Raw genomic sequence first — 27,444 nt, forward strand, 5'->3', positions numbered from 1 at the left:
TGTGTTTGTCTCTTGGGGAAAATGCAGGTACCATTACACAGAGGCTGCTTCTGGTCGAACTCGATGTGTATCGTGGGAACGCGGTAAGGGTTTCAGGAGACTGTGTTGTGGGCAGGAGCGTTGGCGCAGTCTCTTCTCTGCCCTGTCCTTGGTCCCATCAGTCCTGCCCTGCTGGTGTGAGTGCGGGGCACCCAGCTCTCTCTGCAGCTTCCCCTCGGCTGCGTCCTGCCCCGCCCCTTATGGACGCGCCCGGCTAGCCCTCGCCACCTACTTCCCGCCACCTACTTCCCTGCAGTGGACGCGTCTGTCGCTCGGCGCTTGCTGGTTGCGCGCACGCGCGCCCACGGGTCCGCGCGCAGTGATGACGCAGCACTGACGACACACGCACGACGCAAGTCCCCAGGACCCTGGCTTCCGGCCGCGGCGGCCCTAGCGCCGCGCGACCGGAGAGATCGCCTGGTTGCGAGCGGTATGCGGTGCTGAGGAGCCACAGACCCTACGACGGCGCCATGAACCTCCTGCCGTGTAACCCCCACGGCAACGGGCTGCTGTACGCCGGCTTCAACCAGGACCACGGTGAGACCCCGGGCCCAGCTCCGTGGCAACACCCCATCCCTTCCGGGAGACCCCGACCCGACGCTGCCGCGACCTCAGGGCCCCGGAGTTGTCGCCAGCGTCCCCCGGACCCTAACCGGAGACACGGTCGCGCCCTGAGAGCTCAGACTCTGGCGGCTCTTTCAGGAAATCTCCGAACCGCTCTGTAGGGAGACTCCCCCCCGCCCCCACATACTTTCCAGCCCGGGAACCCATAGCGGGGAGGACCACCCACCCCACCCACCCCTCCGCGCGCTGCGGCCGCCCGGGTCGGCAGGCAGTGCCACTTTTTTACCGGGTACCTAGAACCCGTAGGCTTACTGCTGGGCGTCAGGGTCTCCAGCGCTTACGTTGCCAGCGGGTGGCGTACCCGTCGCGGGGCGCTAGTTTGTCGTGGTTCTTGCGGCTGGCACCTTCGTGGAGTGTAGGTTCTTCGCCTTGATGCGTGTCTTAGCTGTACACCTCGCCCTCCCCTCTGGTATTTTCTTCTGTTCTGTAGAATGAAAGGACTTACATGATTTGCGTTCCCGTGACTGCCTCTTGCCTCCTGAGTTTGGGGTCTTGGAGAAGGTATTCTTATTTCCAAGATAATGGGCGGGAACCCCTCGTAATGGGGATTGTATCCCCTGCCTCAGATGTCAAATTCCCGCCTTCTATTTTATTTTACTTTATTGTATTGCTTTTTCCGAGACGGTTTTTCTGTCCTGGAACTCGTTCTGTTGACCCTGTCTCTGCCTCCAGGGCTGCTGAGATTAAAGGAGTGTGCCACTATGCCAGCTAACTTCCCTTTTCTAAATCTCCTCAAGGGAAAAGGGTAAAGGCTGATACTCTGGGCTTCTAAGAGTTATAACATCTTAGCTTTCCATATGTAAAATTTCGAGGTGCTGTAGCAAATTTATGACTTACTGTCTTGGAAAGTGAACTTAACTTGATTTTTGTTATTGTTGGGACTGGATCTTGCTCTCCTGTTCAAGCTTATCTTGAGCTGTGCTCCAGGAATCTTCCCTTCACAGTGCCTGGAGCAAGTGGGATTGCATGCTCACTCTATTGCCTCTGGCTAAGAAGATGAGTTGTTTTGATTTTTATGTTTATTTTTATTTTTGAGACAATTGGCACTGTGTATCTCTGGCTGTCCTGGAACTCCCTAAACCTCCTTAAAAATGTTCACCACCCGGCTGTTTTGATTTTTGAGGTGGGGGTCTTACTATTACAGTTGGCCTTAAGTCGGTAGTGCTATTGTGCATCCCATCTGCATATATTCTCTTGGAGTCCACGTGCTAGGCATTTGAAGAAGTTTGAGGGATGCATTCACTATAATCAGAACCTGTAGGATAGCTATAAGATTTCCAAGGTAAACCAAGGTAAGAGGGAGAGAATGTGCATAGCCCATTACAAGTGTGGAAAACCAAGTGTGGTGGCCTTGAGCAGTACGGGATTCCAGGCCTGGTGGTTGCAGTGTTAGGATTGGTCCCGTTGTAGGACTGTGAAGGAGCAAGCACGTGTAGCATCAGCACGTGGGGGCTGAGAGGCTCATGGACATCATCTGAGTTCCAGGACAGCCAGGGGTACACAGAGAAACCCTGTCTCGTAACCAGAGAGAGAGAGAGAGAGAGAGAGATTGAGAGATTAGCTTTTATCCAGGTGTGGTGGCACACACCTTTAGTCCTAGCATGTGGGGAGGCAGAAGCAGGCAGATCTCTTTTGAGTTTGAAGCTAGCCATGTCTACAGAATAAGTTCCAAGACAGCCAGAGCTACACAGAGAAATCCTGTTTCCAAAGAGAGAGAGAGACAGAGACAGACAGACAGACAGACAGAGAAAAAGAAACTAGCAAATTGTCTAAGTTACTTTTCTGTTGTGATGAGACACCATAACCAAGTCAACTTATACAGGAGTTCATTGTGAACTTAGAGTTTCAGAGGGTTAGGGTCCATGACCGTGATGTCAGCGGGGAAGCAGGCATGTCACTGCAGCAGTGGCCGAGAGCTTACACCTGTTCCACAAGCAAGAAATAGAGACTGAGACTGGGAATGGTGTGAACTTTTTGGAGCCTCAAAGCATGCTCCAAGTGACAAACCTTTTCTAACAAGACCTTATCTCTAAATCTTTTCCAAATAGTTTCATCAACTAGGCAACAGGTATTCAAAACCATGAGCTGATTGGGGCCATTCTAACTCAGGCATTCACAGGAATGTAGCCCAGTTTATGGAGCTTTCATGAGGTCATATAGGTTTAGGCTCCAGTACTTCCCTTTACTGGAGTGGTGATAATAGTTCTGTAATCTCAGCCTTGGGGAAGTTGAGGCAAGAGGATCCAGAGTTCAAGGTCATCGTGGACTACTGGAAGCCCTGTTTCAACAAGACTTTAACACAGTTTCTGGCTGCAGTTAAGCCTTATAGTATGAACTCACATCAAACAGTTGAGTCAGTCACAATTTGGTTTTGTATATACTGATTTCTAGATTTGATTGTTTTTGTTTTTTGAGACAGGGTTTCTCTGTAGCTCTGGCTGTCCTAGAACTCAATCTGTAGACAGGATCGCCTCAAACTCACAAGGATCCTTCTGCCTCTGCCTTCCAAGTGCTAGGATTAAAGGCATGTGTTACCACTGACTGGCTGCCATTGGTGTTTTTTTTTTGTTGTTGTTTTGTTTTGTTGGTTTTTTGGTTTTTTTTTTTTCCGAGACGGTTTCTCTGTAGCCCTGGCTGTCCTGGAACTCACTTTGTAGACCAGGCTGGCCTTGAACTCAGAAATCCGCCTGCCTCTGCCTCCCGAGTGCTGGGATTAAAGGCGTGTGCCACCACGCCCGGCATAAACTCAATTTTTTAACAGGTGTTTAAAACACCGATGGCGCCGGGCGTGGTGGCGCACGCCTTTAATCCCAACACTCGGGAGGCAGAGGCAGGCGGATTTCTGAGTTCGAGGCCAGCCTGGTCTACAGAGTGAGTAGACCAGGACAGCCAGGGCTACACAGAGAAATTCTGTCTCGAAAAACCAAAAAAAAATTTTAAAAATTAAAAATAAAAAATTGAGTTTAGAAATCACTTTGTGTGTGTGTGTACGTGTCCTTATATATGATAATGTATGTATAAGTACATATGCAAGCACAATCATGTTAAGGCCAGAGGTGGGCAGTGGGTGTCTTCCTGTACCACTTGACCTCTTGAGACAGGGTCTCTCACTGTACCTGAAACTTGCCCTTTCAGTTAATCAATCTGGCTAGTGAGTTTCTGAGGCTTCTGGGATGCCCTTATCTCTGCCCTCAATGATGGGGTTTTAGGTACATGGGACTGTATTGGTTTTAATGTCAGTGCAGGGGATATGAGCTGAGTTTCTCAAGCCTTCCCAGAAGCACTCTTACTATTGATACCTCTCTAGCCTCAGAAATCACTGTTAAATTCCTTTGCAAGGACTGGAGAGAGGACTTAGTTGTTCAGAGCACTTGCTGCTCTTTCAGAGAATGGGGTTTTGGTTCCCAGCACCTGTGTCAGGTAGTTTACAACCCTCTGAAACTCCGTTTCCAGGGGATCTGATGCCCTCGTCCAGCTGCTCCAGGCACTGCATGCACATGATGTACAGACAGACAGACACATTAAAACATTTTTTTTTTGCCTATGTAATTTTAAATTGTTGAAATTACTTTACCTTTGAGGTATCTCTCCAGACTCATTTTTGGATTTTGTTTTAGTATTTTCAATGAGGATTTTTGTTTAGGTTTGTTTTTTTGGATTGGTTAGTTTGGTGGTGAATCGTTTTCACCAATGTATAGTGTTTCTTTGTCAGGATATGTCACAATTAGCTGTTTTACCATTTGTGGGGTTCCCCTCTCCCCCCATGACTATAGTGGTGTCCCTGCAGCACTTACTAGACCATGTGTTTGGTGAGCGTGTGTTCAGTTTCTGAGGTGCTTGTTGTACTCCTTCCTTTTTGCCTCCCACTGAGGAGTTCTCAGGTCCACACCCCGGTGCACTTTATGTTTCTATGATTTTGACTGCTGTGCAGTGGGACTTACTGTGCTGTTGTGTGTGTCTGTTTTCTTGGTTCTGTAAACTACTGGACATCTAGATGTCCACATTCTCTTCTGTTCTCACTTTCTCCTCCTTTCTTCTATTTCCTTTTTTCATCTTCCTGGGTTATATGACCCAGTAACATAAAGAGGATATTATAAGCTAGCACAGTTTGATTACCTAGCACTTGAGAGTTTCAGATTCTGGGCCAGATAAATTACATTTTAGAGCACAAGAGTTGATGTAAAAATTAGTCTCCAGGGCTGGTGAGATGGCTCAGTGGGTAAGAGCACCCGACTGCTCTTCCGAAGGTCCAGAGTTCAAATCCCAGCAACCACATGGTGGCTCACAACCATCTGTAATGAGATCTGACTACTCCTTCTGGAGTGTCTGAAGACAGCTACAGTGTACTTACATATAATAAATAAATAAATAAATAATAAATAAATAAATAAATCTTTAAAAAAAAATTAGTCTCCAGTTCACAACTAACTGTCAAAGTCTTTGGATCTCTATCTGTTGTTTTATAAGTGACTGGAAATACAAAAATCTGGCTGAAGAGTTGAGATGGAGCAGAGCCTTTGTGTTCCTTTAAACCCGTTATACAGCTGCTGTAAGGAACCAAGCTTTGTAAACATTGAACTGAAACAAAACGAAAAATGCAGGATTTGGTTTTTCTACTCTTAGCCAAAGCTTGTTATGAACAGAAGTTGGGCATTGTATTTGAAGTAATTAATGTAGGTTTATGTCGCTATGATTATAAGAACCACCATATCATCTTGAAAGCTGGGTGATTTTTCAGTTCCTAGCAATGCCTTTTCTTTGGACCTTGACAGTCTGAGTATGTGATTGGGGACAGTGACTGGGATGTCTAAGTCAGTCACTGCTTGTGACCAGGACAGAAGTTTGAGGAATCTGAGCAATTTGTGGGATGAGTTGGATGTGTTTTTCCCGTTTGGGAGAGTGAGAATGTATACAATCTGGGCATAGATGTGGAGCAGAGCCGGCAGAAGGGGTGCCTCAGATGGACGAACTTTCCATCCTTTAACCCAGAGTGAAGTCACGGGAGGGACTTCATGACTGCCTTCCAGGAGATCACTCTGGAGGTGGGGAAGAGCAGCCTGTGTCTTCTTCCACAGTTTAGAGTCCATGACCCCTGTGCTGTCTCCCAGAATACTGCATGTCCCTAACTAAGCTGTGTCCACACTGACCAGGACTGTGCGTTTATTGTGAACCTCCATACATGAACTTTGTCACTACCTCTTCAGGACCTGTTATACTTGACACAATTCTCAAGCCGAAAAGGGGAGTCTGTTGAGAATCTGTCATTAGTGTGAAGTAGGAGTATGTGCAGTGTTTAAGCAGAACCTGTGATAGGAGCTTCCCTGGACCCCTTTGCTGGCAGCAGTGTGGGGATTGACATGTTCTTTCATATTTCTTGCTTTAGGGTGTTTTGCATGTGGAATGGAAAATGGATTCCGAGTCTATAATACCGATCCACTCAAAGAAAAGGAGAAACAAGGTAAGGGAATGGTGGTCATCTCCTGGGTTCTCTGTATTAGCCCTCAGTCTAGAGAGAGGGCCTTAACTGAGGAGGAAGGAAGGTTTGGCACTTTGTAAACTGGGGCAGAACTGTGGGGCTTTATAGGAGTTTTGCTTGCTGGCTGTATTAGGAGACAAGGGTGGCCAGCCTGTATTCTTCAGTACATTTTCATGTTTTTCTTCTTACATCTTCAGCCCCTGCCACCTCTGCGTGGAAGAATGTGATGTCTTTAATGCCGGGTACTTTCTTTCATGCTTCTCTTGCTGAATGTAAAACTATAGAAAAATCAGATCATGGGCTTCATTGCAGTGTCTGAGACTCCTAAGCTCCATTTAAAATGTGTAGTACTTACGAAGCATTAATAGCTGGATATAATGGCACATATCTGTAACCATGGCATTCTGATCTTAGCACACAGGAAGCTGAGATAGGATTTTGAGTTCAAGGCCAAACAGGGTTTCATAACAAAACAGTCTAAAAAAAGAAAATTTCTCTATACAGAGAAAACCTCTCTCAAAAAGGAAACAAAAAAGGTGTTTTGCCTGCATGTATATGTCTGTGTATTTCATGCTTGCCTGGTGCCCAAGAGGCCAGGAGGGTGTTAGTTCCCCTGGAACTGGAATCATAGACAGTTGTGAGCCATGTGTATGCTAGGGATTAACCCTGGGTCTTTAGGAAGAGCAGCCAGTGCTCTTAACTGATAAGCCATCTTCAGTTAACCTGTGTAACCCCCTTAACCTGTGTTTTCATAAAATAAAAAATTTGAAACTGGGATCAAAAATTGTGTAAGTAAAATAATTGTGCTTTTCAATTTTATGATTAGTATTTACAAGTACAGTTTTTTGGTGTAGTTCCACTTACTTTCCTTTAACACTTGGCAGTTTCTGGTTCTCCCCTGTTGGGATAGTAAAACACTCATAATAAGTGAATGATTTTCAGATAAGCCGTTGAAAGTGAACAGAAACAATCCCTTTCTCCCCACAGTTGGGTTTTTAAATTTCTAATTCCAAAACTATTTTAACTCTGTAAAAGCTGAGGTTGGACATATCTGTAATCCCAGCATCCTGAAGGCAGAAGCAGGCAGTTCTCTTGAAGAGTTTGAGGCCAGCCTGTTACATAGTGAATTCCAGGCCAGGCAAGGATATGTAGTGAAACCCTAAAGTGGAAACTTAAGGGTTCTTTGTAAAGTCAGTTGTGTTGGATGCTGTTTTGCTGGGGCAAACACATTAAGGAATATTTTCCTGAAGTTGACACAGGTGAAAGGCTAAGGCAGACTCGTGAAGGAACGTTTCACTAAAGCAGACAGGAAGGAAAGGCTGTTCTGCTAAGGCAGACATGTGAAAGGACATGTGATGAAGGGTTCTCTAACAACATGAATGTTTTGGTCTGCCTTACATTGTCTAATTGTGTTCCGTTTGTCAGGACTCTAGAGAAACGCACCCAAAAAATTTGTGATGGTGTGCTGCAGTTTCTTGCCATCTCTGAGGACTCAGGTTGATTGTCAATGATACCAGCTGAGATAGACACACATGCTGAGGCAAGACCTGTGGAGGACGTATGATGTTTGGAGGGATATAAATAGGATTCCATGGACAGTGAAGGAAGCTGAGCTAGGCTTGCTTATAGAGCTAGCTACACAATGCTTGGTCTCAGGTCGTCACTGATCTTTGCTTCACTGAGAGAGGCACAGCTGAGAACTTTTCTTGGTGTTCCTGTTGGCTTTGGTCCCTCGTGCTCACTTGTGCCAAGGCTGAGGCCTGGCTGTCTCTGCTAGGCAGTGCCACAGCTGCTGATTGGTGTTTGCTATCCCAACTACCAAACTGAGCCGTGCAGTTGCCAACTCCTGTGAACTGGATTGTTGATTCCTGACAACACAGATAGGATTTGCTCCAAAGAGCCCTGTCTAAACAAGTCCACTTCCCCATATCCTTTCCTTTCCACTACCTCTGAAAAAGTTAGTTAGAAGACCCTGTCTCAAAAATACACAAATAAAGAAAACCCCCACTGTTGGGCTGGAGAGATGGCTCAGTGGCTAAGAGCACTGACTGCTCTTCCAGAGGTCCTGAGTTCAAATCCCAGCAACCACATGGTGGCTCACTACCATCTGTAATGGGATCTTCTGGTGTATCTGAAGACAGCTGCAGTATACATTATACAATGTATACTCATATACATTAAATAAATAATTTTTTAAACACCCACTGTCTTCCTTTCTGTGATGAACACCATAACCAGAGCACTTGGGGAGGAAAGGCTTACATACCCCGGGCACAGCCCATTGAGTGAAGCCAAGGCAGAGCGTCACGTAGGGCAGGAAGCTGCAGGCAGGAGCTGATGCAAAGGCTATGTGCTGCTTACTGCTTTGCTCTCCATGGCTTGCTCAGCCTGCTTTCTTACACTTGATCTTAGCCAAAAGGCCTAGAAGCGATCAGCCTGCTTTCTTATAGAGCCCAGGAGTTGCACCACCCACGGGCTGGACCTGGACCCCTCTCCCCCTCTCACCAATCACTAATTAAGAAAATGACCTACAGCCCTATCTTATGGAGTTATTTTCTCTACTGGGGTGTCCTCTTAGGTGATCTAGCTTCTGTCGAGTTGACATAAAACTAGCGACATGGACACCAGAACTAAAAATAAGATCAGTTTGATCCAACAGTAATGCTACTGTCATGTGGTGTGCATCATATTCGTGCATTCACACACTGCTGTTTTCTTTTTATATGTGTGTATGTACCATATGTGTGTTTGGTGCTTGCAAGGGCCAGAGGAGGGTGTTGGAGACCCTGCAACTGGAGTTATAGATAGTTGTAAGCTGCCACATGCCTGTTAGGGATCAAATGTGGGTTCTCTGAAAGAGCAGCCAGTGCTCTTGTCTGCTGTGCCATCTCTTCAGCTCCTACAGTGCCTTGGGGGCTCATCTGCCTTTAATTCTTGTAACTGCTTTATTTCAGTGAGTGGCTCACTCTCCTGAATAGTGATGTGGGAGTTGTGCACTGGTACAGTACCATCCTCTATCTGAGCCCCGTCTTGTCTCAAAGTGCAACTCTTTCCTAGTAAGGAGCCTGTGAAATGGGCTGTCAGATGAAGGGACCCACTGCACACATGGAAGGCCAGGGACAAGAGAAGCCCCTTTTGAAAAACCCAACTCTTCCATTGGGGACAATGCTTTCCATGTTACTCCCAGGCTTTATTCAGTGCTGCTCGCTCAGCCATCTGAGCAAGATGGCTGATTCAGGAAGGGCTACGTGGGTTAATTAACAGATCCTGTGCTGGTCCCACTGTAACACTGTAGGATCACATTGGCACTGAAGACCTTCAAGAAAGACACCTAAGGACGATACATGTGAGTGAAGTACTGTGTTCATTAGCTGTAGAACTATAAACAGTGCAAAAAAGGTCTTTATGCCGGCCGTGGTGGCGCACACCTTTAATCCCAGAGCTTGGGAGGTAGAGGCAGGCAGATTTCTGAGTTCGAGGCCAGCCTGGTCTACAGAGTGAGTTCCAGGACTACACAGAGAAACCCTGTCTCCAAAAACAAAAACAAAAATTGTTTGTTCAGAAACAATTCTTGCCAGGTGTGGTGGCATATGCCTTTAATCTTAGCACTCAGGGTTAGAGGCAGAGGCAGGCAGATCTCTGGCCAAACCTAGTCTACAAAGTGAGTTCCAAAATAGTCTGGACTGCCACATAGAACTCCTATCTTGAAAAACCAAGTAAATGAAGGAAGAAAGGAAGCAAGCAAGGACAGTTCTTTGTCTAGCACCGTACAAAGTTGAAGGGAATTGGGGTGACACATGCCTCGCCTAACTAAAGCAGTCAGAGGCATGCTGCTGTCACTGTCTCTGTTTATACAGGGGAGGACTACCAATTCTGTTGTCAGGTACCTGTTGGTCTTTGGATGCTAGGGGCTGGACATACATGGAAGAGAGGCAGAAAAGGCCCGACTCACTCACCTGTTACCAGACCTTGTGCTGACCATAGTACCCAGTGCACTTGCCCTCACCTTGGGCCGTAATGTCTTCATACCTTAAGATCACCAGTGTTTTAAGGAAGGTAGTAGAGAAGTTGGAAGTCTGGAGGCAAAGGCTGAGTGCTTAGCTGGGAATGATATGAGGCGGTTCACAGCGCAGTGGTGATGGTAAAATGGGCTGTGAAACAAATCTAAGATAGGTAGGTAGGTGCTGAATGACCTTCATTAAAACGTTAATTACCTTGGTTTGGCCCACCTTACAGTTGTGTGTGCCTGCAGTAAAAATGTCAAGATTAATCTACAAGAAGTAAAAATACTTTTACATTGCTTGTGATGGTTTGAGATAGCGTGCAGTACATAGTAAATTCCAGGCCAGCCTGGGCTACAGTATGAGCACCTGCAGATAAATAAAAATGTGTCTTGTTGCAGGACATTTGATCACACTGTGAACCTCAAGATTGTGCTGTTTGTTTAAAAAAAAAACTGTTTGTAGTTGTGGTGTGGCTTAGCTCTTAGCACATATCTTTAGTCCCAAACAATGAAGGTAAAGTTAGTTTGTAGAGGGAAGCATCTAATTTGAAAATGATTTCTAATTGAGGGGCAGACAAAGTGACAAATCGGAGAAAGATTTGAAAGAATAGGATATGCCCAACTCTCACAAGAAGAGAAGAAAAAAGGCTACTTAACAGCAAGCAGCACAGAGAAGGGAGACAGTTTGACTGAGACAGTTGTATAGAGTTGTATAGGCTGCAGAGAGAGAACAAGCTAGACACAGATGAAGCCAGAGAAGGAGAAGGAGCCAGAAGATTAGAGCAGGTTGTAGTTTGAGGCCAAGCAGAGCAATTCAGGAGAAGCTGAGAGATGAGTCAGCTTGGAGAGGAGTTTGAGACAGAGCAGCTTGAGCTGCCCAGCTAGCCAGAGCTCAGAAAGAGCTGGAAAGAGTGAGCTTATTCATCAGTAAGTCTGAGGCTGAAAACACTCTAGACCCAGATAGGATTGTACGGAGGCTAGAAGCTTCCAGTACTAGGCTTCCGTTAGCAGAAGGAGGCAATAAGCCTCAGAGATGACAATTAATACAGGCAAATAAAAGATACGTTTACAGTGTTTTAAAAAGAACTCCTTCCAAGCTCTTCAAGTGTGAAGATCTTCCACACTTTCTGTAAGCACTCAGCTTTTGTGCATTTGAGGCTGCAGTCTGGGGAGCTGGCTCTGAGTCACTGCTCTTAAGTTCTGCACCCACCAGCAGTTCTGCATTTCATTATTAGATGGAGTCATGCCTTATCAGATTCCTTGGTATTGTTAGCACTTGAACAGATTTATGCTGAGAAGTGCAGTAGTAAGGTTACTAGTGAGTTTAAGGTCACACAACATTAAACTTCTCTTCCATTGGAACAGAGACTGAAGAATACACTGGCTATATCTTGATATAATTCTCAGATTGCTGATACTTGCTTCGTTTCTAAAACTAGTTGAACTAGCATTGAGGAGAGAGTCACTCTGATGCCCTGGGACGAAGAAGTGAGGTGTTGTTGTTTTTTGGTTTTTTTATTTGAGTCAGGGTTTCTCTGTGTAGCCCTGGCTGTCCTGGAACTCACTCTGTAGACTAGGCTGGCCTCAAACTCAGAAATCTGCCTGCCTCTGCCTCCCAAGCTCTGGGATTAAAGGCGTGCCCCACCACTGCCCGGCTGACAAAGTCTTGAAGTAAAACATTTTATGTTTGTATCATGGGTAAAGATTCTAAAATTTACTAAATTAGTCTTTTTTAAGTGTGCATATCAGTGTTCTAGAGATCCATTTAACATTTTCATCTAGAAAAAGCAGAATTCTTACTTCCTCCTTCCTGGTAACTAACAAGTCTCTAACTTGATTTCCATAGAGGCTTCCTGTAGGTGCTCCTGACTCCTGCAGTTGGAGTACTAGCCTTGTGCCTGATTTATCACTTAGTAAAATGCCCTCAGAATCCACTTGTGCTGTAGCTATGTCAAAACACAATCCCATTGTGGGTGTGTCCATTAGTGGATGTTTGAGTTAATATTTGGCTTTTGTGAACAGTGTTGCTGTATTTGTGAACATGGGTATTCAAATGCTTTTTTGTTTCAGTTCTTTTGGCTGTATACTACAAAGCAGGATTGATGGATTCGTGTTTTTCTTGCTTGCTTGTTTGTTTAAGGCAGTATCTTGATGAGTAGGCTTAAGGAAATGAGTGATATCCTCTTGTGTTGCCAAGATAAAGGGACTATGGGCTTTTTCCCCTCCTTTTTTTTTTTTTTTGGTTTTTCGAGACAGGGTTTCTCTGTATAGCCCTGGCTGTCCTGAAACTCACTCTGTAGACTAGGCTGACCTAGAACTCAGAAATCCACCTGCCTCTGCCTCCCAAGTACTGGGATTAAAGGCATGCGCCACCACTGCCCAGTGGGCTTGCTTCTTCATTTATAGATCTTGCTGCATCTTAAAATATGAATTTGGGAGTTGGGTATGGTGATATGTGCTTTTAATCCCAGCACTCAGGAGGTAGAGGCAGATGGATCGCTGAGTTCTAAGGCCAGTCTGGTCTACAAAGTGAGGGTCGGGATAGCTGGGACTGTGGGATGACACCCTGTTCTTTTTTTTTTTTTTGAGACATACACACACACGCTCAACTTTTACAGATTTAGTTTCTCAGAGAGTTTCTGCTTAACTCTCAAGAGACTAATGGTCACAATGACAAAAGCTGAGAGAAGTCAGAAAAGCTACTTCACAGCCTACTTTGTTTTCTACTGTAGTCACCATTTCTACACCAGATGATATTTGGTTACAAGTTGGTGATTAAGAATAAATTGTGCCAGGCATGGTGGCACACGCCTTTAATCCCAGCACTTGGGAGGCAGAGGCAGGCGGATTTCTGAGTTTGAGGCCAGCCTGGTCTGCAAAGTGAGTTCCATTCCAGGACAGCCAGGGCTACACAGAGAAACCCTGTCTCAAAAAAAAAAAAAAAAAAAAAAAAAAAAGAGTAAATCATGCCAGGTGTGGTGACGCATGCCTTTACTTCTAACACTCAAGGTGCAGAGTTAGGCTGGTCTCTGAGTTCAAGGATAGCCAGTGGTGTTACACAGAGAACCCTTTACTGAAAATCCAGGAAAGACTAAAATGGGTCTAGAGGAATAGCTAAGCAGTCAAGAACATTTGCTACCCTTCCAGAGGACTCAGGATCAGTTCTTGGCACTACATGGCAGCACACAACAGTCTGACTCCAGTTCCAGGGTTTCTTATGTCTTCTTCTAGCCTTTGTGGGCAGTGGGTACACACATGGTACTCAGATACTCATGCAGGCAAAGCACCTAGACACATAAAATAATTTAAGAATGAAATACTTGCTAGGTCAGGTGTGGTGATACATATATTTAATCTTAGCACTCAGAAGGCAGAGACAGCCAGATCACTAAGTTCTAAGCAAGCCTGATTTACTTGGTGAATTCCAGCCAGCCAGAGCTACTATAGTGAGACTCTGTCTTGAAAATAAGTAAATAATAAGATAAGATAATGAAATGCTGAATATTGTATTTATTTTTTTCTATTTGATAACATTTTAACTTGTTCAATTATCTTTTTTAAAACTGTCATTTCAGAATTTTTAGAAGGAGGAGTTGGCCATGTGGAAATGTTATTTCGCTGTAACTATTTAGCTTTAGTTGGTGGTGGAAAAAAACCGAAATACCCTCCCAACAAAGGTACAGTAGTTCGTCTTTCAAAACCTCATCATGTATGTAGTGGTGTGCTGAACTTTGTAGGACATCTCATGTCTGCAGTCATGCAGAGCCTCTCTACTAGTCCTTTGAGGTATTGAGGGCTAACCACTGGGAAAGAAGCTTCCAGAAAGTGTGTGGATGGATGGATGGATGCATGCATGCATGGGAAGACAGGATGTCAGCTGTTATTGAACGCGTGTGTGGTTGTGCTTCACCTGTAGGCAGGGAGTCAAGATTGAGGATAAAGCAAGGTTTAGGAATGGTGTTCCCCCTGCTGGAAGCTATTAACTCTGAGATTAACTCAGGGTTCACATAGAAGAAGGAGCAGCGTCGGCTGTCGGCTGTGCATGGATTTCGGTGTTGGTGTGGGTCTGTCATTGTCTATGGGGGAGGGGGAGGGGAGTATGCTTGAGTGGTGTCTTTTCTCCCCTCCCCTCCACTCCCCTCCCCTTCCTTTCCCTTCCCCTCCCCTACAGGCATCATGCCCTTAGTTGGGTTTACTCTAACTTTTGTTTGAAGGAGGAAGTGGACATAACTGGTCTCTTTTAAAGGAAGAAAGCTTGAGGGGAAAGGGGTCTAGGAGGAGGGGGAAGCACAGGGAAGGTGGAAGGTTGCTTGAGAAGGAAGTGGAACAGACCATGGGCATGGTAGAGACTTCATTGTCAATTGAGGGGGTTCGGGGAGGGTAAGCTAGTGTCTGGTAGAGAAGTGGAATAGCTCAGGCCTGATGTAAAAACAATGAAGAGGATTGTGAGTCTGTCAGGGTAGCTCACAGGAGTCATGCAAGCCTGGCATTCTTGAAGCTCTGGTCCTATTACCAAGCACCCAAAAAGAAAAGAAAGTGGACTACGAACCAAGACAGAGGTGACTCTGGGTCTGGTGCTAACCATTCTTGGTGGAGCTCTGTGAATATGGAAATGTCAGCACTCTAGTGAGGTTGACCCTGCAGTTCTGCCTTTAGAATCAGGAGCAGAGAAATGAAACAGAAAAGTAGCTATGAGTGGCTATGAGTTGGAGATCTTGCCTGTTCCCTTTTCTTTGTAGTACTGGAAATTGAACCTCCTTTATTCTCAACTACCTATCATTATTTTAAAGGCTTTAAAAATTATTAGTTATGCATGGAGTGGGAAGAGAGAAGTTTGGGGACTGGTTGGTTCCCTTTTCACCATGTGGGTTCCAGGTATTGAACTCAGGTTATCAGACTTAGTGGCAGTTACTGGCCAAGCCTAGCCTTTCCACTTGCCTATTCCTTTTCTCCCGTTTTCATTTTCTCCCCAACACTTCCCCTTTCTTTATGGTGCTGAGCAGTGAACCTAGGGCCTCAAGAAGCATGCTAGACAATACTCAGCAATATATATTCCCAGCCAGTTTTTCAAAATCTATTTATATATATGTGTTTGATGCCCATGTTTGTGGGCATCAGAGAAGGCCAGAACAGAGCATTTGGAGTTCCTGGAACTGGAGTTATAAGTGATTATGAGCTGCCAGACATGAGTGCTCAGAACTGAACTTGAGTCCTCTGGAAGAGCAGAAAGATTCTTAACAATAAACCATCTCTTCAGTCCCTCTTTTCATATTTTGACACAGGTTTCTCTCTGGCATTTAAACACTTAGTAACTATAGTCAGGTTTGCTTTTAGCTCAATCAGGTGAAGCTGTGCTTGAGTGTGTAAGACAGGTTGGTTTCCTAAGATCTTGGTTATGCTTGTGCCTGTTGCATTAGGAGTGAGACTTAAGTAGGAGAGGGTTCTCGGGGTAAGCCCCACCTAGCCAGTGGTACCCACCATTGCCGGGTACATCTGGGTTTGCTTGGCCTCATCAATCAGGTGCTAGTGCTCTCTACAGCTCAGTCTGTGGGCCACTTGTGACACCACGTGCACTCTTCTGGTGTTTCAGTGATGATCTGGGATGATCTGAAGAAGAAGACAGTCATCGAGATAGAATTCTCCACAGAGGTCAAGGCTGTCAAGTTGCGGAGAGATAGGTGGGTTTGGTGTTACTTTCTAAATGCAGTTTTATTTCTCTAAAAATAGAGTGTATTAAAATGTCAGTAACTGTAGCTTGTGACCCAGAGCAGGGAAAAAGATTTTTCTCTTCTGTCCTGGGGAGGCTGGAAGTCAGGTTGGCTTCTGGACTCCTCAGAGGGACAGTCTAGGTAGGCAGGGGATGTCCACAGGTCTGCTTAGGAAGCCTCCACCTCAGGTGTCAGGCAGGCCTTGTCAAATGCTGGGTGTTCCCATGCTGAAAGGAGAGGAGAACTTGGAAACTGATCTTATTATTGATTCTTACCTGGTGAAAGTATACAGCATTGTATACAGCAGTGTGGTATAGAGCTTGCCCTGTTTGCTTGTTGACCAAGAGAAAGCAGAGGTTCATTACTTGGGTTTTAATTTGATGTGATTTATGCATCATATTCTTTAGATTTCTATCAGCTGTAGAGTAGGTTCATTAGGGTGGTGCTTACAGGCCCAAACTAATTGACCCAGACTAATGTTCTTATATTTGAAAACTTTGTGGGTGGTATTTTGTTCTTTGTTTATTTTGTTGAATCAGGGTTTTACTAGGTAGCCCAAGCTGGCCTCACTGTTCTGCCTCAGCCTCCCAAGTGTCAGGAGGAATTCAGGCATATGCCATTTTGACTCCTGGCACTGTTTGGGTTTTTTTTTATTAATTAATTTATTTATTTATTATATGTAAGTACACTGTAGCTGTCTTCAGACACTCCAGAAAAGGGAGTCAGATCTTGTTACGGATGGTTGTGAGCCACCATGTGTTTGCTGGGATTTGAACTCCAGACCTTCGGAAGAGCAGTCGGGTGCTCTTATCCACTGAGCCATCTCACCAGTCCCCAGCACAGTTTTCTTAACTGTAGACGTGTTTTAAGAGTATGTGAGCGAGGGTAGTTCTGAGGTGATTGCTATGCCCTTGGCTATGCACAACGCTCACGCTTTGTTCTTCATGGCCATATTTAGAATTCGTTTCTAACAGGAGTGATGATAACACATCTATAATTCCAACACTTGGGAAATAAGGGCAAAATGATAAGGAGTTCAAGGCCAGCCTCAACTGCTTGTTTTGCACTTGGCCAGTTTGAGCTATGTGAGACCCTATCTCAAAAAGTAAAGCAGATGGGTTAGCATATAACAATAATATACTTATAATCCCAGTGCTTAGGAATCAGAGGCAAGAGGACCATTGCAAGTTTGAGGCTGAAGCTAGCTGAGCTACAAAGTTAGACCCTGACCAAAAAAACCCAAAACAATAAAAAGCTGAGCTCTTGTTATATGAAGTACTTCCTGTGTTTGGTTTTTCCTGGGTTTTGGTGTGGGAACAGAACTCACAGGTGCGCTTATTTGCTTATTTTACTTTGAGGAGCTCTGATTACATTTCCTTTGCAGAATTGTGGTGGTTCTGGACTCCATGATTAAGGTGTTCACGTTCACACACAATCCCCACCAGTTGCACGTCTTTGAAACCTGCTACAACCCTAAAGGTGAGGTCCAGAGAGGATGAGCAACCGTCATGGGGAGGTGGGTCCGTGTGCATGGAGACCTGTCCCCAGCGTGTCCTCTGTCCTGCACACACTTATACAGTGCTAACGTTTGCTTCCCTGCCTGCCTGAGCTTTGGCCTTTTCTTCCTTTCTTTGGAATAGTCTATACTTGAGTTGTGTATTCAGTTGTCATCCGCATACTGTTTTAAAAATTGTGAGTGTTTTTCTCTCTCAGCTGTGTTGTGTTAAAAATGACATTGCTCACCGCACTGGTTGTTCCCTGTATTTTTCCCTTTTTCTCTTGTCTCTTCCTCTCACCACTCCACCCCTCCTTTTTTTTCCTTTTGAATGAAGTCTTACTAGGCTGCTCATGCCAGTTTTGAACTTTGGGATTCAAAGTAGCTACTCCAGAGTAGCTGGCACACTAGTCAGAAAGCATACATTCAACTCTCTGGATACTTTTGTTTCTTGAGACAGGGTCTCACAGCTCAACTTACATTCCTCCTGCCTCTGCCTTCTCAGTGGTGGGATTGTTACAAATGCTGGGCTCTACCCTGCTGAGAACCATTGTTTTTGGTACTGTGTTGTTTTTGTTTTGTGTTACATTTCTTCCTTTTGTTTTGTTCAGTGAGAATCAAAAGTCTCTTTTGTTTGGCCTTTCCATTATTTTCCAGTGATCCCTATGCCAGTACCTTTCTGCTGAAAGGTTTAAAGTGATCTTGAAATTATCTCATTGTCAGCCTTCCAGTATTTACAAAAAGTTTGATCTTGTAGTACTTTTATTCTTCATGAATTGCTCTATCAGCCTGTGTGTTGAGGTTTGAGCTGTGCCTTTGAAGACTGTGGATGAGGTGGATATAGACAAAGAAGGCTCTTCTAGCCATGGCCTTGAGAGGTGTGTCTGGCTCTCTGCATCTTGTGGTACATCTGTTTCTAGATTGATTCTAAGTATTTAAGGGTTTTTGCTATTGCTAGTGGAATAGTTTTTAAACATTGTAATTTTGTTGTTGTTGTTGTTGTTGTACTCTCAGTAGCTAATATTAAGAAAGACATGCACTTGATAAATAAGTTGGGTAGTAAATTGTTCAGCAAATGTTCCCAGTTAAAAACAGGTCTCATGGGCAGCAGCTGTGTCAGCCCTGATATTCTTTCCAGTGACAGCAATTCCACGGTAAATGCGCTCCACGAGTGGTTAAGTTGTGACTGAGGATTGAGGGCAGGAAGGACATTTGGGTTGTGGGAATCAGGCTTTGACCATTGTCATCTCCCAACCAGTTTTCTTTGTCTCTGCATAGGCCTCTGTGTCCTGTGTCCCAACAGTAACAACTCCCTTCTTGCCTTCCCTGGAACTCACACTGGCCACGTACAGCTTGTGGACCTGGCCAGCACTGAAAAGCCACCAGTGGACATTCCCGCACATGAGGGTGTCCTGAGCTGTATTGCTCTCAACCTGCAGGGAACAAGAATTGCAACTGCATCTGAAAAAGTAAGTGCAGGCCATCTATGTGAGTCTAATTACGGGACGGGAACTAGACATCGTCTGCTTTATCTCCTGTTCTTTACAAACCAGTTTGTTGTTAAAGCATGATAAAGATAGAACGAACGCTAACCTAGGTATAGTGACACAGGTCTATAATACCAGCCCCTGGGAGACTGAGACAGAAAGGATATTAAGTTCAAGACCACTTAGTACCTTAGTCTTGGTTGTCTGATGACACTTCAGAAGTATCTTTCACACCTGCCAAAGAATATTTCCTCATTGAATTAACACAATCTTAAAATTTGAAGTATTGACCATTAGTCACTTTTTGTTGCTGTAATAAAACACCATAAGCAAAAGCAACCCTGGAAGTGCTTCTTTTTACTTATACTTCCAGGGGGGAATCCTTAATAACTGGGGGAGCATGGCAGCAGACGGCTAGACCAGAAAGCAGAGAGAACAAAGGGTAAATGAGACTAGCCAGCAGAGTTTCAGGGCTACCCCCAAGCCAGCGGAAGTTTCAGGGCTACCCCCAGTAGTACTTCCTCAGGCAAGATTCTGTCTCCTCAAGGTTCCATAATCTCCCCACATAGTAACAGCAGCTGGGGGCCAAGTGTTCCCACATACTCAAGCCTGTGGGGAAACATTGCTTATCTAAGCCCCTATAACTATGTTATCCTCCTTTTGTCTAAAGTGAAAACTGATCATTATACCTGTTTTTAGATTCTGTGGTAGGGGTTGGGGGCAGCTCAGGGATAACTTTGTGAAGTTGGTCTCTTTGTACATTTGTGTGGTTTCCAGGAAATAAACTCTAGTTGCCAGGTTTGTGATGCAAGTACCTTTACCTGCTGACGATTGCACACGTCTCTGAAAATTGCATCTTTATACTGTGGTTTCCATTTGACAATACGTCCAGTATCACTTTGTCTGAAACTATTAATTGGAATATATCTATTAGTGGATTCAGCCTGCTGGGAGAACAGGTCACAGTTGTGGTCTGCCCTGTCTAGTTGTTTCCTGAGCTGTCATAGACAGCAGTGGTCAAGAGGAGAGAAAAAGCCAGCCCTGCTTCTTGTCCTGGTTACCAAGAGGCCTGGGTAGGCCTCTGTGAACATTGCTGCTGCAAGTGCAGCTCAGGAGCTGGAGAGCCTATGGTGGCCCAGACTCTGAAGTTCTGCTGCTTCAGCCTCCTGGAAGCACACACTGACCACACAAGGACAGTTTGGGGTTTTGTTTTATTTTGTTTTTGAGACAGAGTTTCTCTTTTCTCTGTGTAGGCTTGACTGTCCTGGAGCTAACTCTGTAGAACAGGCTGGCCTCAAACTCACAGACATCTGCCTGCCTCTGCTTTGCAAGTACTGGGATTAGAGGTGTGCACCACAACCACCCACCTGGTGACAAGGTACAATTTTATCTAAATTTAGAAATAGGATTTTTCAAGCTGGGGATATAGCACAGCTGATGGAATGCTTGTCTGACATATACAGGTCCCTGACTGTGCTCTCCAGAACAGTATTAACTATGGTAGCACGTGCACACCTTTAGTCCCACCACCTAGGGGCAGAGGCAGATAGATCTGAAGTTCAGGGTCAGCCTGCTCTCTATATAGCAAGTCTCAGGACATAGTGAGACCCTGTCTCCAAAACATAACAAAAGAAATAAATAGCAAAGGAGAGAGAAGAAAAATGCCAAGTTTGTAGGTTTATAAACCCCATTATTTCTCATCACTCAGTTGAACAAGGTTGAGGCAGTAAGATTATAAAAAGTTCTAGGCTAGCCTGAGCTATACATAAGATTTTTTTTTTTTTTAAATGCTAGTGTGGTGGCACACACTTTAATCTCAGCATTTGGTGAATGAGTTTGAGGTTAGTTTGGTATACTAGTGAGTTCTAAACTGGCCAGGCAGAGCTACATAGTAACACCCTTTCTCAAAACAAGCAAAAAAAAAAAAAGCTGGGCGTGGTGGTGCACGCCTTTAATCCCAGCACTCGGGAGGCAGGGGCAGGTGGATTTCTGAGTTCAAGGCCAGCCTGGTCTACAAAATGAGTTCCAGGACAGCCAGGGCTATACAGAGAAACCCTGTCTCGAAAAACCAAAAAAAAAAAAAAAAAAAAAAAAAAAAACAAGCAAAAAAAAATAATAATAATAAAAAATAAACAAACAAAAAAAGTGGGACATAATGATGCATACCTGTAATTCAGTTCTTAGGAGATGGAAATAATCAATTCTTGACCAGTCTGATGTGTAGAAGACCCTGTCTTTTTTTTTTTTTAAGGAGTAAACAAAACTGATATTGATGGGATGGTTCATCAGGCAAAGAATTTTTTTCATTTCCTTTTTTTCCTTAGATTCTCCATTTTCAACTGTTTGTGCATATATAGGTGGCCCTGTGCACATGCATGTGTGGAGGCTACAGATGAATTTAGATGTTCTTGAGGTCACCTTGTTGTGATTGAATAGGTATGGCCCCCACAGATTCATGGTTTCTGTGCTTGGCCATAGAGTGGTACTATTAGGTGTGGTCTTCTTGGAGTAGGTGTGGCCTTGTTGGAGGAAGGGTGTCACTGTCTAGGCAAGCTTTGAGGTCTCCTATGGTCAAGCTCCCCTCAGTGTGGAATCAGAGCTTTCTATTTGCCTATGGAAGATAGTCCCCCTTCTGCTGCCTGCAGATCAAGATGTACAACTCTCAGCTCCTTCTCCAGCCCCCTGTCTGCCTACGTGTTGCCATGGTTTCTGCCATGGTGATAATGGGCTGAACTTTGAAACTGTAAGCCAGCCCCAATTAAATGTTTTTTTCTTTATAAGAGTTGGCTTGGGGGCTGGAGAGATGGCTCAGTGGTTAGGATCAATGACTGCTCTTCCAAAGGTCATGAGTTCAAATCCCAGCAACCGCATGGTGGCTCACAACCATCTGTAATAAGATCTGATGCCCTCTTCTGGGGCATCTGAAAACAGCTGCAGTGTACTTATATATAATAAATAAATTTTTTTTTAAAAATGGGGTTGAAGGGGCTGGAGAGATGGCTTAGTGGTTAAGAGCACTGTCTGTAGCTTCTGTTCCAGAGATCCGACACCCTGGTACAGACAGACATGCAAGCAAAACACAGTAACATGAAATAAAAATACTAAGGTTGAGGATAGTAGAGAAAGGTACCTAGCATTGACCTCGGGCCTCCAACTGTACACACGGGTGTGGACAGCCAGCTACTCAGCACGACCACAAGAGGGAAACAAGTCAGAATCTCACTAGAAATATGGGATATATGTGTTCTTTTTCTCAGTGTTTTTCAACTCAGCAGTGCTCTGGAGATTTCCCAGTGTAACTTAAATATTTTCTTTCTCAGTGATACAGATAGAACTTAGGCCTTATGCAGACTAGGCAAGCACTCCATCATTGAGCTGAACTCCCTGTGCCAGCTTAGGATGATGTAACTTGTAATTCCTTTCCAATTTTATAGTGATGATAAAACAACATGTTCATTACAAACTTGACTTATATTTTGGTCTTTTCCTAATCGTAATGATAGATGATTAGGCAGCAGCAAGCCTCACTGAACATGTCCCACACTTGAATGTCTTTTTATTAAGAAACAAGGGATCAGTGTGTACCTCAGGCCTTCCTGGAGCTCACTGTGTCTCTGCTGTGTCAGTAGTGTGGGGGAGCGTGTTTGGTTTTGAGAGTCTTACTAACCCTAACCCTGGCATGCCATGAGCTTGTCTTCTGTACTGTTGTGCCTAGCTCCAACCTTTTCATGGATACAGATAGTCAGTGAATACAGGAGATAGTCACCTATTTGTTATAAAATATGCTCTGTGTAAAAGCATTTTACCAATGTCAGGGTGTTTCATTTTGTCAGTTACAAACCCTTTTATATTCTACCTTGTCACTCAGTTAATCTAATATGTATATTAATTAATTATGTACCTCTGTATGTACATCTGTAATTAATACGTACATTTGTAATGGTAGCCCCTGGAAGCTGAGGCGGGAAAGTCAAAGCAGGAACATTCATTGCCTCAGGGCCAGCTGGGACCAGCCTTAGCTCCAGTGTGAAACAATTAAAAAAACATTTTTAAAGAAATTTAGAAAGTAGAAGATAAAACAAACTAGTAACTACAAGGGTGGTGTTGTTATTATGATTTCTCTGGAGTGGAAATTGTTGTTGTCTGGGGGTTTTGCTATTATTTTTGTTTGAGACAGGAGCTTACTATATAAACTAGGCTGTCCTTAAACTTAGAAATCTACCAGCCTCTGCTTTCCAAAAAATAAAAACACGCTGTAGCACACCTGGCTTTTTTTTAAAAATAAGTTTATTTTAGACAAATACTGTTTTAACATTGACTTCTGAAATAATGTTTTCTTCCCCAGAGTTTACGTCAGCCTCATCGTGTTCACTTGGTCCTTATAGCCTTGTCGGTGTCAAGGCTGAGCAGTGTGGTGGCCGGGTGCATCAAGTGAATTTCAGGGTTATGGCTTCTTTAGGACACTCTCTGGCAGTTTAGTCAGCTTGAAAGCAGGGGAGTTCCCTTCTGGCTCTGCACAGGGAAACTGCTGCATCTCCAGGAGCGGGGCTGGAGATGGGCTTATTGTCATATAGGGTTGCCAGGTCATTTCCCACAAGAAATGTGACCACTTATGTTTATCCCAATACCAGAATTGACTAAGGAGTCTTCACTTTTAATGAAACTTTTTTAAAAAGTTTTGAGTTGAGTATAACTTTTCTTGGGGAGCTTAATGCGTTGATATTCTGGCCATTTATTCTGTGCTGCCTAATTTCCTGAGAGGAGGAATACTTTATTCTTGTCTGAGATGACATTGCTCCAGCAAATAACAACAGGTCTTTGAGTTAAGGAACTGGAGCAGGGATGGGTCAAGACCTGCCTACAAGGAGATGTCTTATAACTCCTCTCTCTGTGTGCCTCTGCTGTACCTGAGGTAGCAGACAAGAAGCTTAATGAATTTTAGGTGATGTGGTGGCGCACACCTTTAATCCCAGCACTTGGGAGGCAGAGGCAGGCGGATTTCTGAGTTTGAGGCCAGCCTGGTCTACAGAGTGAGTTCCAGGACAGCCAGGGCTACACAGAGAAACCCTGTCTCGAAACAAAACAAAACAAAAAGAAAAAGGGCTGTTGGGGCCAGTGGGTCGTAATATAAATCATTTCAGACTAATGAAAGAGTTATAAATCGTTGATAATGAAACACTTCACTGTTTTTCAAAGGGGACCCTTATAAGAATATTTGATACTTCATCAGGGCATTTAATCCAGGAGCTACGAAGAGGATCTCAAGCAGCCAATATCTACTGGTAAGGACTCCACTCTGGGATGAGTAACCCCAGGGAGATGGCGGGGCAAGAGGATGCAGTGGGGCTGTTGGGCTTTGGGTCTTATCTCTTTAATGGTCACTTTACTTTGTTTTGGGAAGTGTACACAAAGACGGAACACCGTGGGCTCTCCCTTTCCTGTTGCAGCATGGATATGTTTGCCACATTCTGTCCATCTCACCCCTGTTCCTGTTTGCTTTCTGTGGTATTTTATGGTAGAGGCCTTGCTAATTTATCTGTAATTATTGTAGACTGTTTGTTTCAAGAGTGAATGCTTCGTCTGTGAGGTCTCACAATGTCTGTAGTGCTACAGCCCAACCAGGCAAGATTTCATACCATGTCTACAGCAAGAGCCTGACACCACTCTGGCCATCCCAGGCCTGTGGGTATTGAGCCAAATTTGGGAGACTAGCCTGTGTGCCCCGGCCCTTGTGTGTATGTAACACACTTGATAGCCACTTCCTCGGTGTATGTTTTTGACAGTGTATGCCTTTCTCACCTGAACCTCCTGAAACTGGCATGGACGTCATCTCAGGAAACCCCCACACCTTTCACTGGCATATAGGCATCAGCCATTGTGCCTATGGGGTCCTGGTTGCCTGGACTTCGGGCTTGGATCCTGGCTCCAGAACACATGCTTAAAGTCGTGAGACCAGGGATGAAGGCTAGTGCATTGTGTATGTTGAGGGCAAGAGAGTTAGATGTCTGGTCCTCTGTATCTGACCCAAGCCCTGTCTGGTTTCTCTGCAGCATCAACTTCAATCAGGACGCGTCTCTCATCTGTGTGTCCAGTGATCATGGCACTGTGCACATTTTTGCAGCTGAAGATCCAAAAAGGAATAAACAGTCTAGGTGGGTTTTAGAAGAGCTGTAGCAGGGGACAGCCCCAAATCAGGGTTACCTGGGCTTCTTACACAGACAAATCTAATGTCAGTTAAGATTGAAGTCTATTATATCTCAGTAATTTGATGTTTGTGGGGTTTGAAACTGAATTTAAATTGATCTCAGCACCCATATTATAGCTCACAAGTGTAATTCTACTGTCAGGGATCGCTTACCCTCTTCTGGCCTCTCTGGGCACTAGGCATTCATGTGTTGCACAGATATATGTGCAGACACAACACCCATACACATAAAGTAAATTAGTTGGGAAAAAAATGGTCCTAAAGTGTAAAGACTCTTTAGAATTTTCACCAGCACTCTGGAATGAAGCCATTGACTTCTGTGTTATTATCTTTGTGAGTGTAAACCCTTTCTTTTCTTCTTGTTCTTATAGTTTGGCATCAGCCAGTTTCCTTCCAAAATACTTCAGCTCCAAGTGGAGTTTTTCCAAGTTTCAGGTTCCTTCAGGCTCGCCATGCATCTGTGCCTTTGGAACAGAGCCCAATGCAGTCATTGGTAAGTGCTCCATCTTGTGGGAGGCCTCAGCATGTGGTCCAGGCTGCACCAACTTCCCATATTCCTTTTCTTCCTTCTGTAACTGGGCTGGGTCCTACTCACAGCCTCCAAGTTTTCAGGGCACTATTAGTACCTGCCTGCCAGGTTCCCAGGAATGCTTTGAGAGCAGATGTGGGCATTGTGAAGATGACCCAAAGACTATTTTGCAAAGTCAACCCTCATTGGACAAACATGAGCCTTGGTTTGGTGTGGCTAGCTGTGCTCAGGTTGAGTCTTGTTTGCTTTGATTCTGGGAGGTAACCATGAATCAATCTGGTCTCCTCTCCCAGCTATCTGTGCAGATGGCAGCTACTACAAGTTCCTGTTCAGTCCGAAGGGCGAGTGTGTCCGGGACGTGTGTGCACAGTTCCTGGAGATGACCGATGACAAGCTGTGACTGTACCTGTGAGCGCAGGTGATGCCACCACCCAGCCGCCCTGTGGACTCCTGGGGCTGGTGCCAGTGCCCCAGGCTTGTGGGTGAGGGGCTCAAGGCCCCCCTGGAGGACCTTGGTCTCGAAGCCATACGTGGTTGTCTGCCTTCCTGAGCAAGGCTTCTCATCCCATATTAAAGGATCATCATCATGGTTCTGCAGACACTCCGTGGCTCCGGGCGGCTTGTGCCCCTGCTGGCCACTACCCTTCAATTCACCTGTGATGCTAGCATTAGTGGCACCACCATATTCATGCCAGTAGGCTCCCTGCAGTCCCTGGGAACTATCCAAGCACGAATCAGCGGAAGCTCGTAGGATGAGTGTGTCGGGGCTCAAATACTAGACAGTTCCAATGAGATAACACTATCAGCTTGTCTGGTAGAGCACCCCCTGCCTCACATGAGGAGCACTGTTCAGAGCACACACTGGGGAGTTCTGACTTTGGCCATTAGAATGAGTCACATCCCAGACCTACCAGAGAGCAGAATGCTTGTGGCACCCATTTGAGGCACAGCCCTCAGGCTGCAGGGTGCAGGGTCTTCTGGTTTTGTTTGGGTTAAATCAGAACTTTCCCATTATCGTTAGGGAACAGAGTAACGCATAACTTTAAAAATCAGTCCCAGAAGAGAGCATTGCTTTACTTAGGGGCCTTCTCAGTGCAGTGTCCATGTGCCTCTAGCTCCCGTTGGTGTGGAGGGTACTGCCTTGGCCTGTGGTGTTTGTCCTGTCTCATCTCTCCCAGCATCCATAGGAACACACTAACATTGGGATGGCAGGCACATCCTGGTACTGGCACAGACTGGAGAGTCTGTGTTTCTGTACCACTTGAGGTATATGTTTAGTTTTTTTACATATCTTCTAAGAAGCTCAGTTTTGCGGTTTTGATTTCAGGTTGCAAACATTTAAATTGTGCACAGCAACAGGTTCTCAGTTCTGCCAGTTCCTTTATGCTCCTGTAATCGGCTAACTGTGGATTTGATGTCAAGTATGCATGTTACCTTATGTGTATTTAATCATGAAACTTAATTTTTGCACACTTGTTTGTACTGTTTTCTTTGAAATAAAAGTGACTAATTTTGTCGTACTCTATCTGTAAAGAGCAGAGCCATGTATAATGAACCCACAGATTCTCTTCCTCCTGTTTATGTAATGGTATTGGTGTTCCCGTACCTGCTGCAGGACAGACCTGTAGGCTGTTGACCTGATAGTAGGGTGCCCTGTTATGTGGGTACCTTACCAGCACAGCCACTGAACAGAGAAGCTGAGTTTGTAAGGTTTAGGGTCAGCCAGGGAGCAGGTACAGATGAAATAAATCATGAATGTTTAGTTTTGTTGTTGTTTTGGGCATCTCTGCCCTGTGCTCTGCCAGTGCCGTGTGCCCTCTGCCCTGTGCCGTGCCAGTGCTATGTGCCCTGGTTTCATAGAAGTCATCATGCTGCCCT

General features: G+C 44.9%; 1 protein-coding gene across 1 annotated transcript; it reads left to right on the forward strand.

The window, feature by feature from the left end:
- The first annotated feature begins 380 nt into the window (after positions 1 to 380).
- Positions 381 to 27,086, forward strand: Wdr45b (WD repeat domain 45B). Its single transcript, XM_021177760.3, has 10 exons — positions 381 to 576; positions 6,047 to 6,121; positions 13,718 to 13,819; positions 15,733 to 15,820; positions 17,235 to 17,329; positions 18,624 to 18,814; positions 24,029 to 24,114; positions 24,883 to 24,984; positions 25,409 to 25,530; positions 25,860 to 27,086. Exons 1-10 carry the CDS (start codon positions 510 to 512, stop codon positions 25,964 to 25,966), a joined length of 1,035 nt encoding a protein of 344 aa, XP_021033419.1. The 5' UTR covers positions 381 to 509; the 3' UTR covers positions 25,967 to 27,086.
- Positions 27,087 to 27,444: the final 358 nt, after the last annotated feature.

The sequence above is a fragment of the Mus caroli genome, unplaced genomic scaffold (assembly GCF_978045245.1).
Source record: "Mus caroli unplaced genomic scaffold, Mus_caroli_1 scaffold_13, whole genome shotgun sequence".
Classification (NCBI taxonomy): domain Eukaryota; kingdom Metazoa; phylum Chordata; class Mammalia; order Rodentia; family Muridae; genus Mus; species Mus caroli.

Excerpts from the sequence above, each read along its gene's own strand:
- Wdr45b (XM_021177760.3), top strand. The coding sequence starts at position 510 with ATGAACCTCCTGCCGTGTAACCCCCACGGCAACGGGCTGCTGTACGCC. Across the intron at positions 577-6,046 it reads CGGCTTCAACCAGGACCACG|GGTGTTTTGCATGTGGAATG; the intron begins GTGAGACCCCGG and ends TTCTTGCTTTAG. Across the intron at positions 17,330-18,623 it reads AACCTGCTACAACCCTAAAG|GCCTCTGTGTCCTGTGTCCC; the intron begins GTGAGGTCCAGA and ends GTCTCTGCATAG.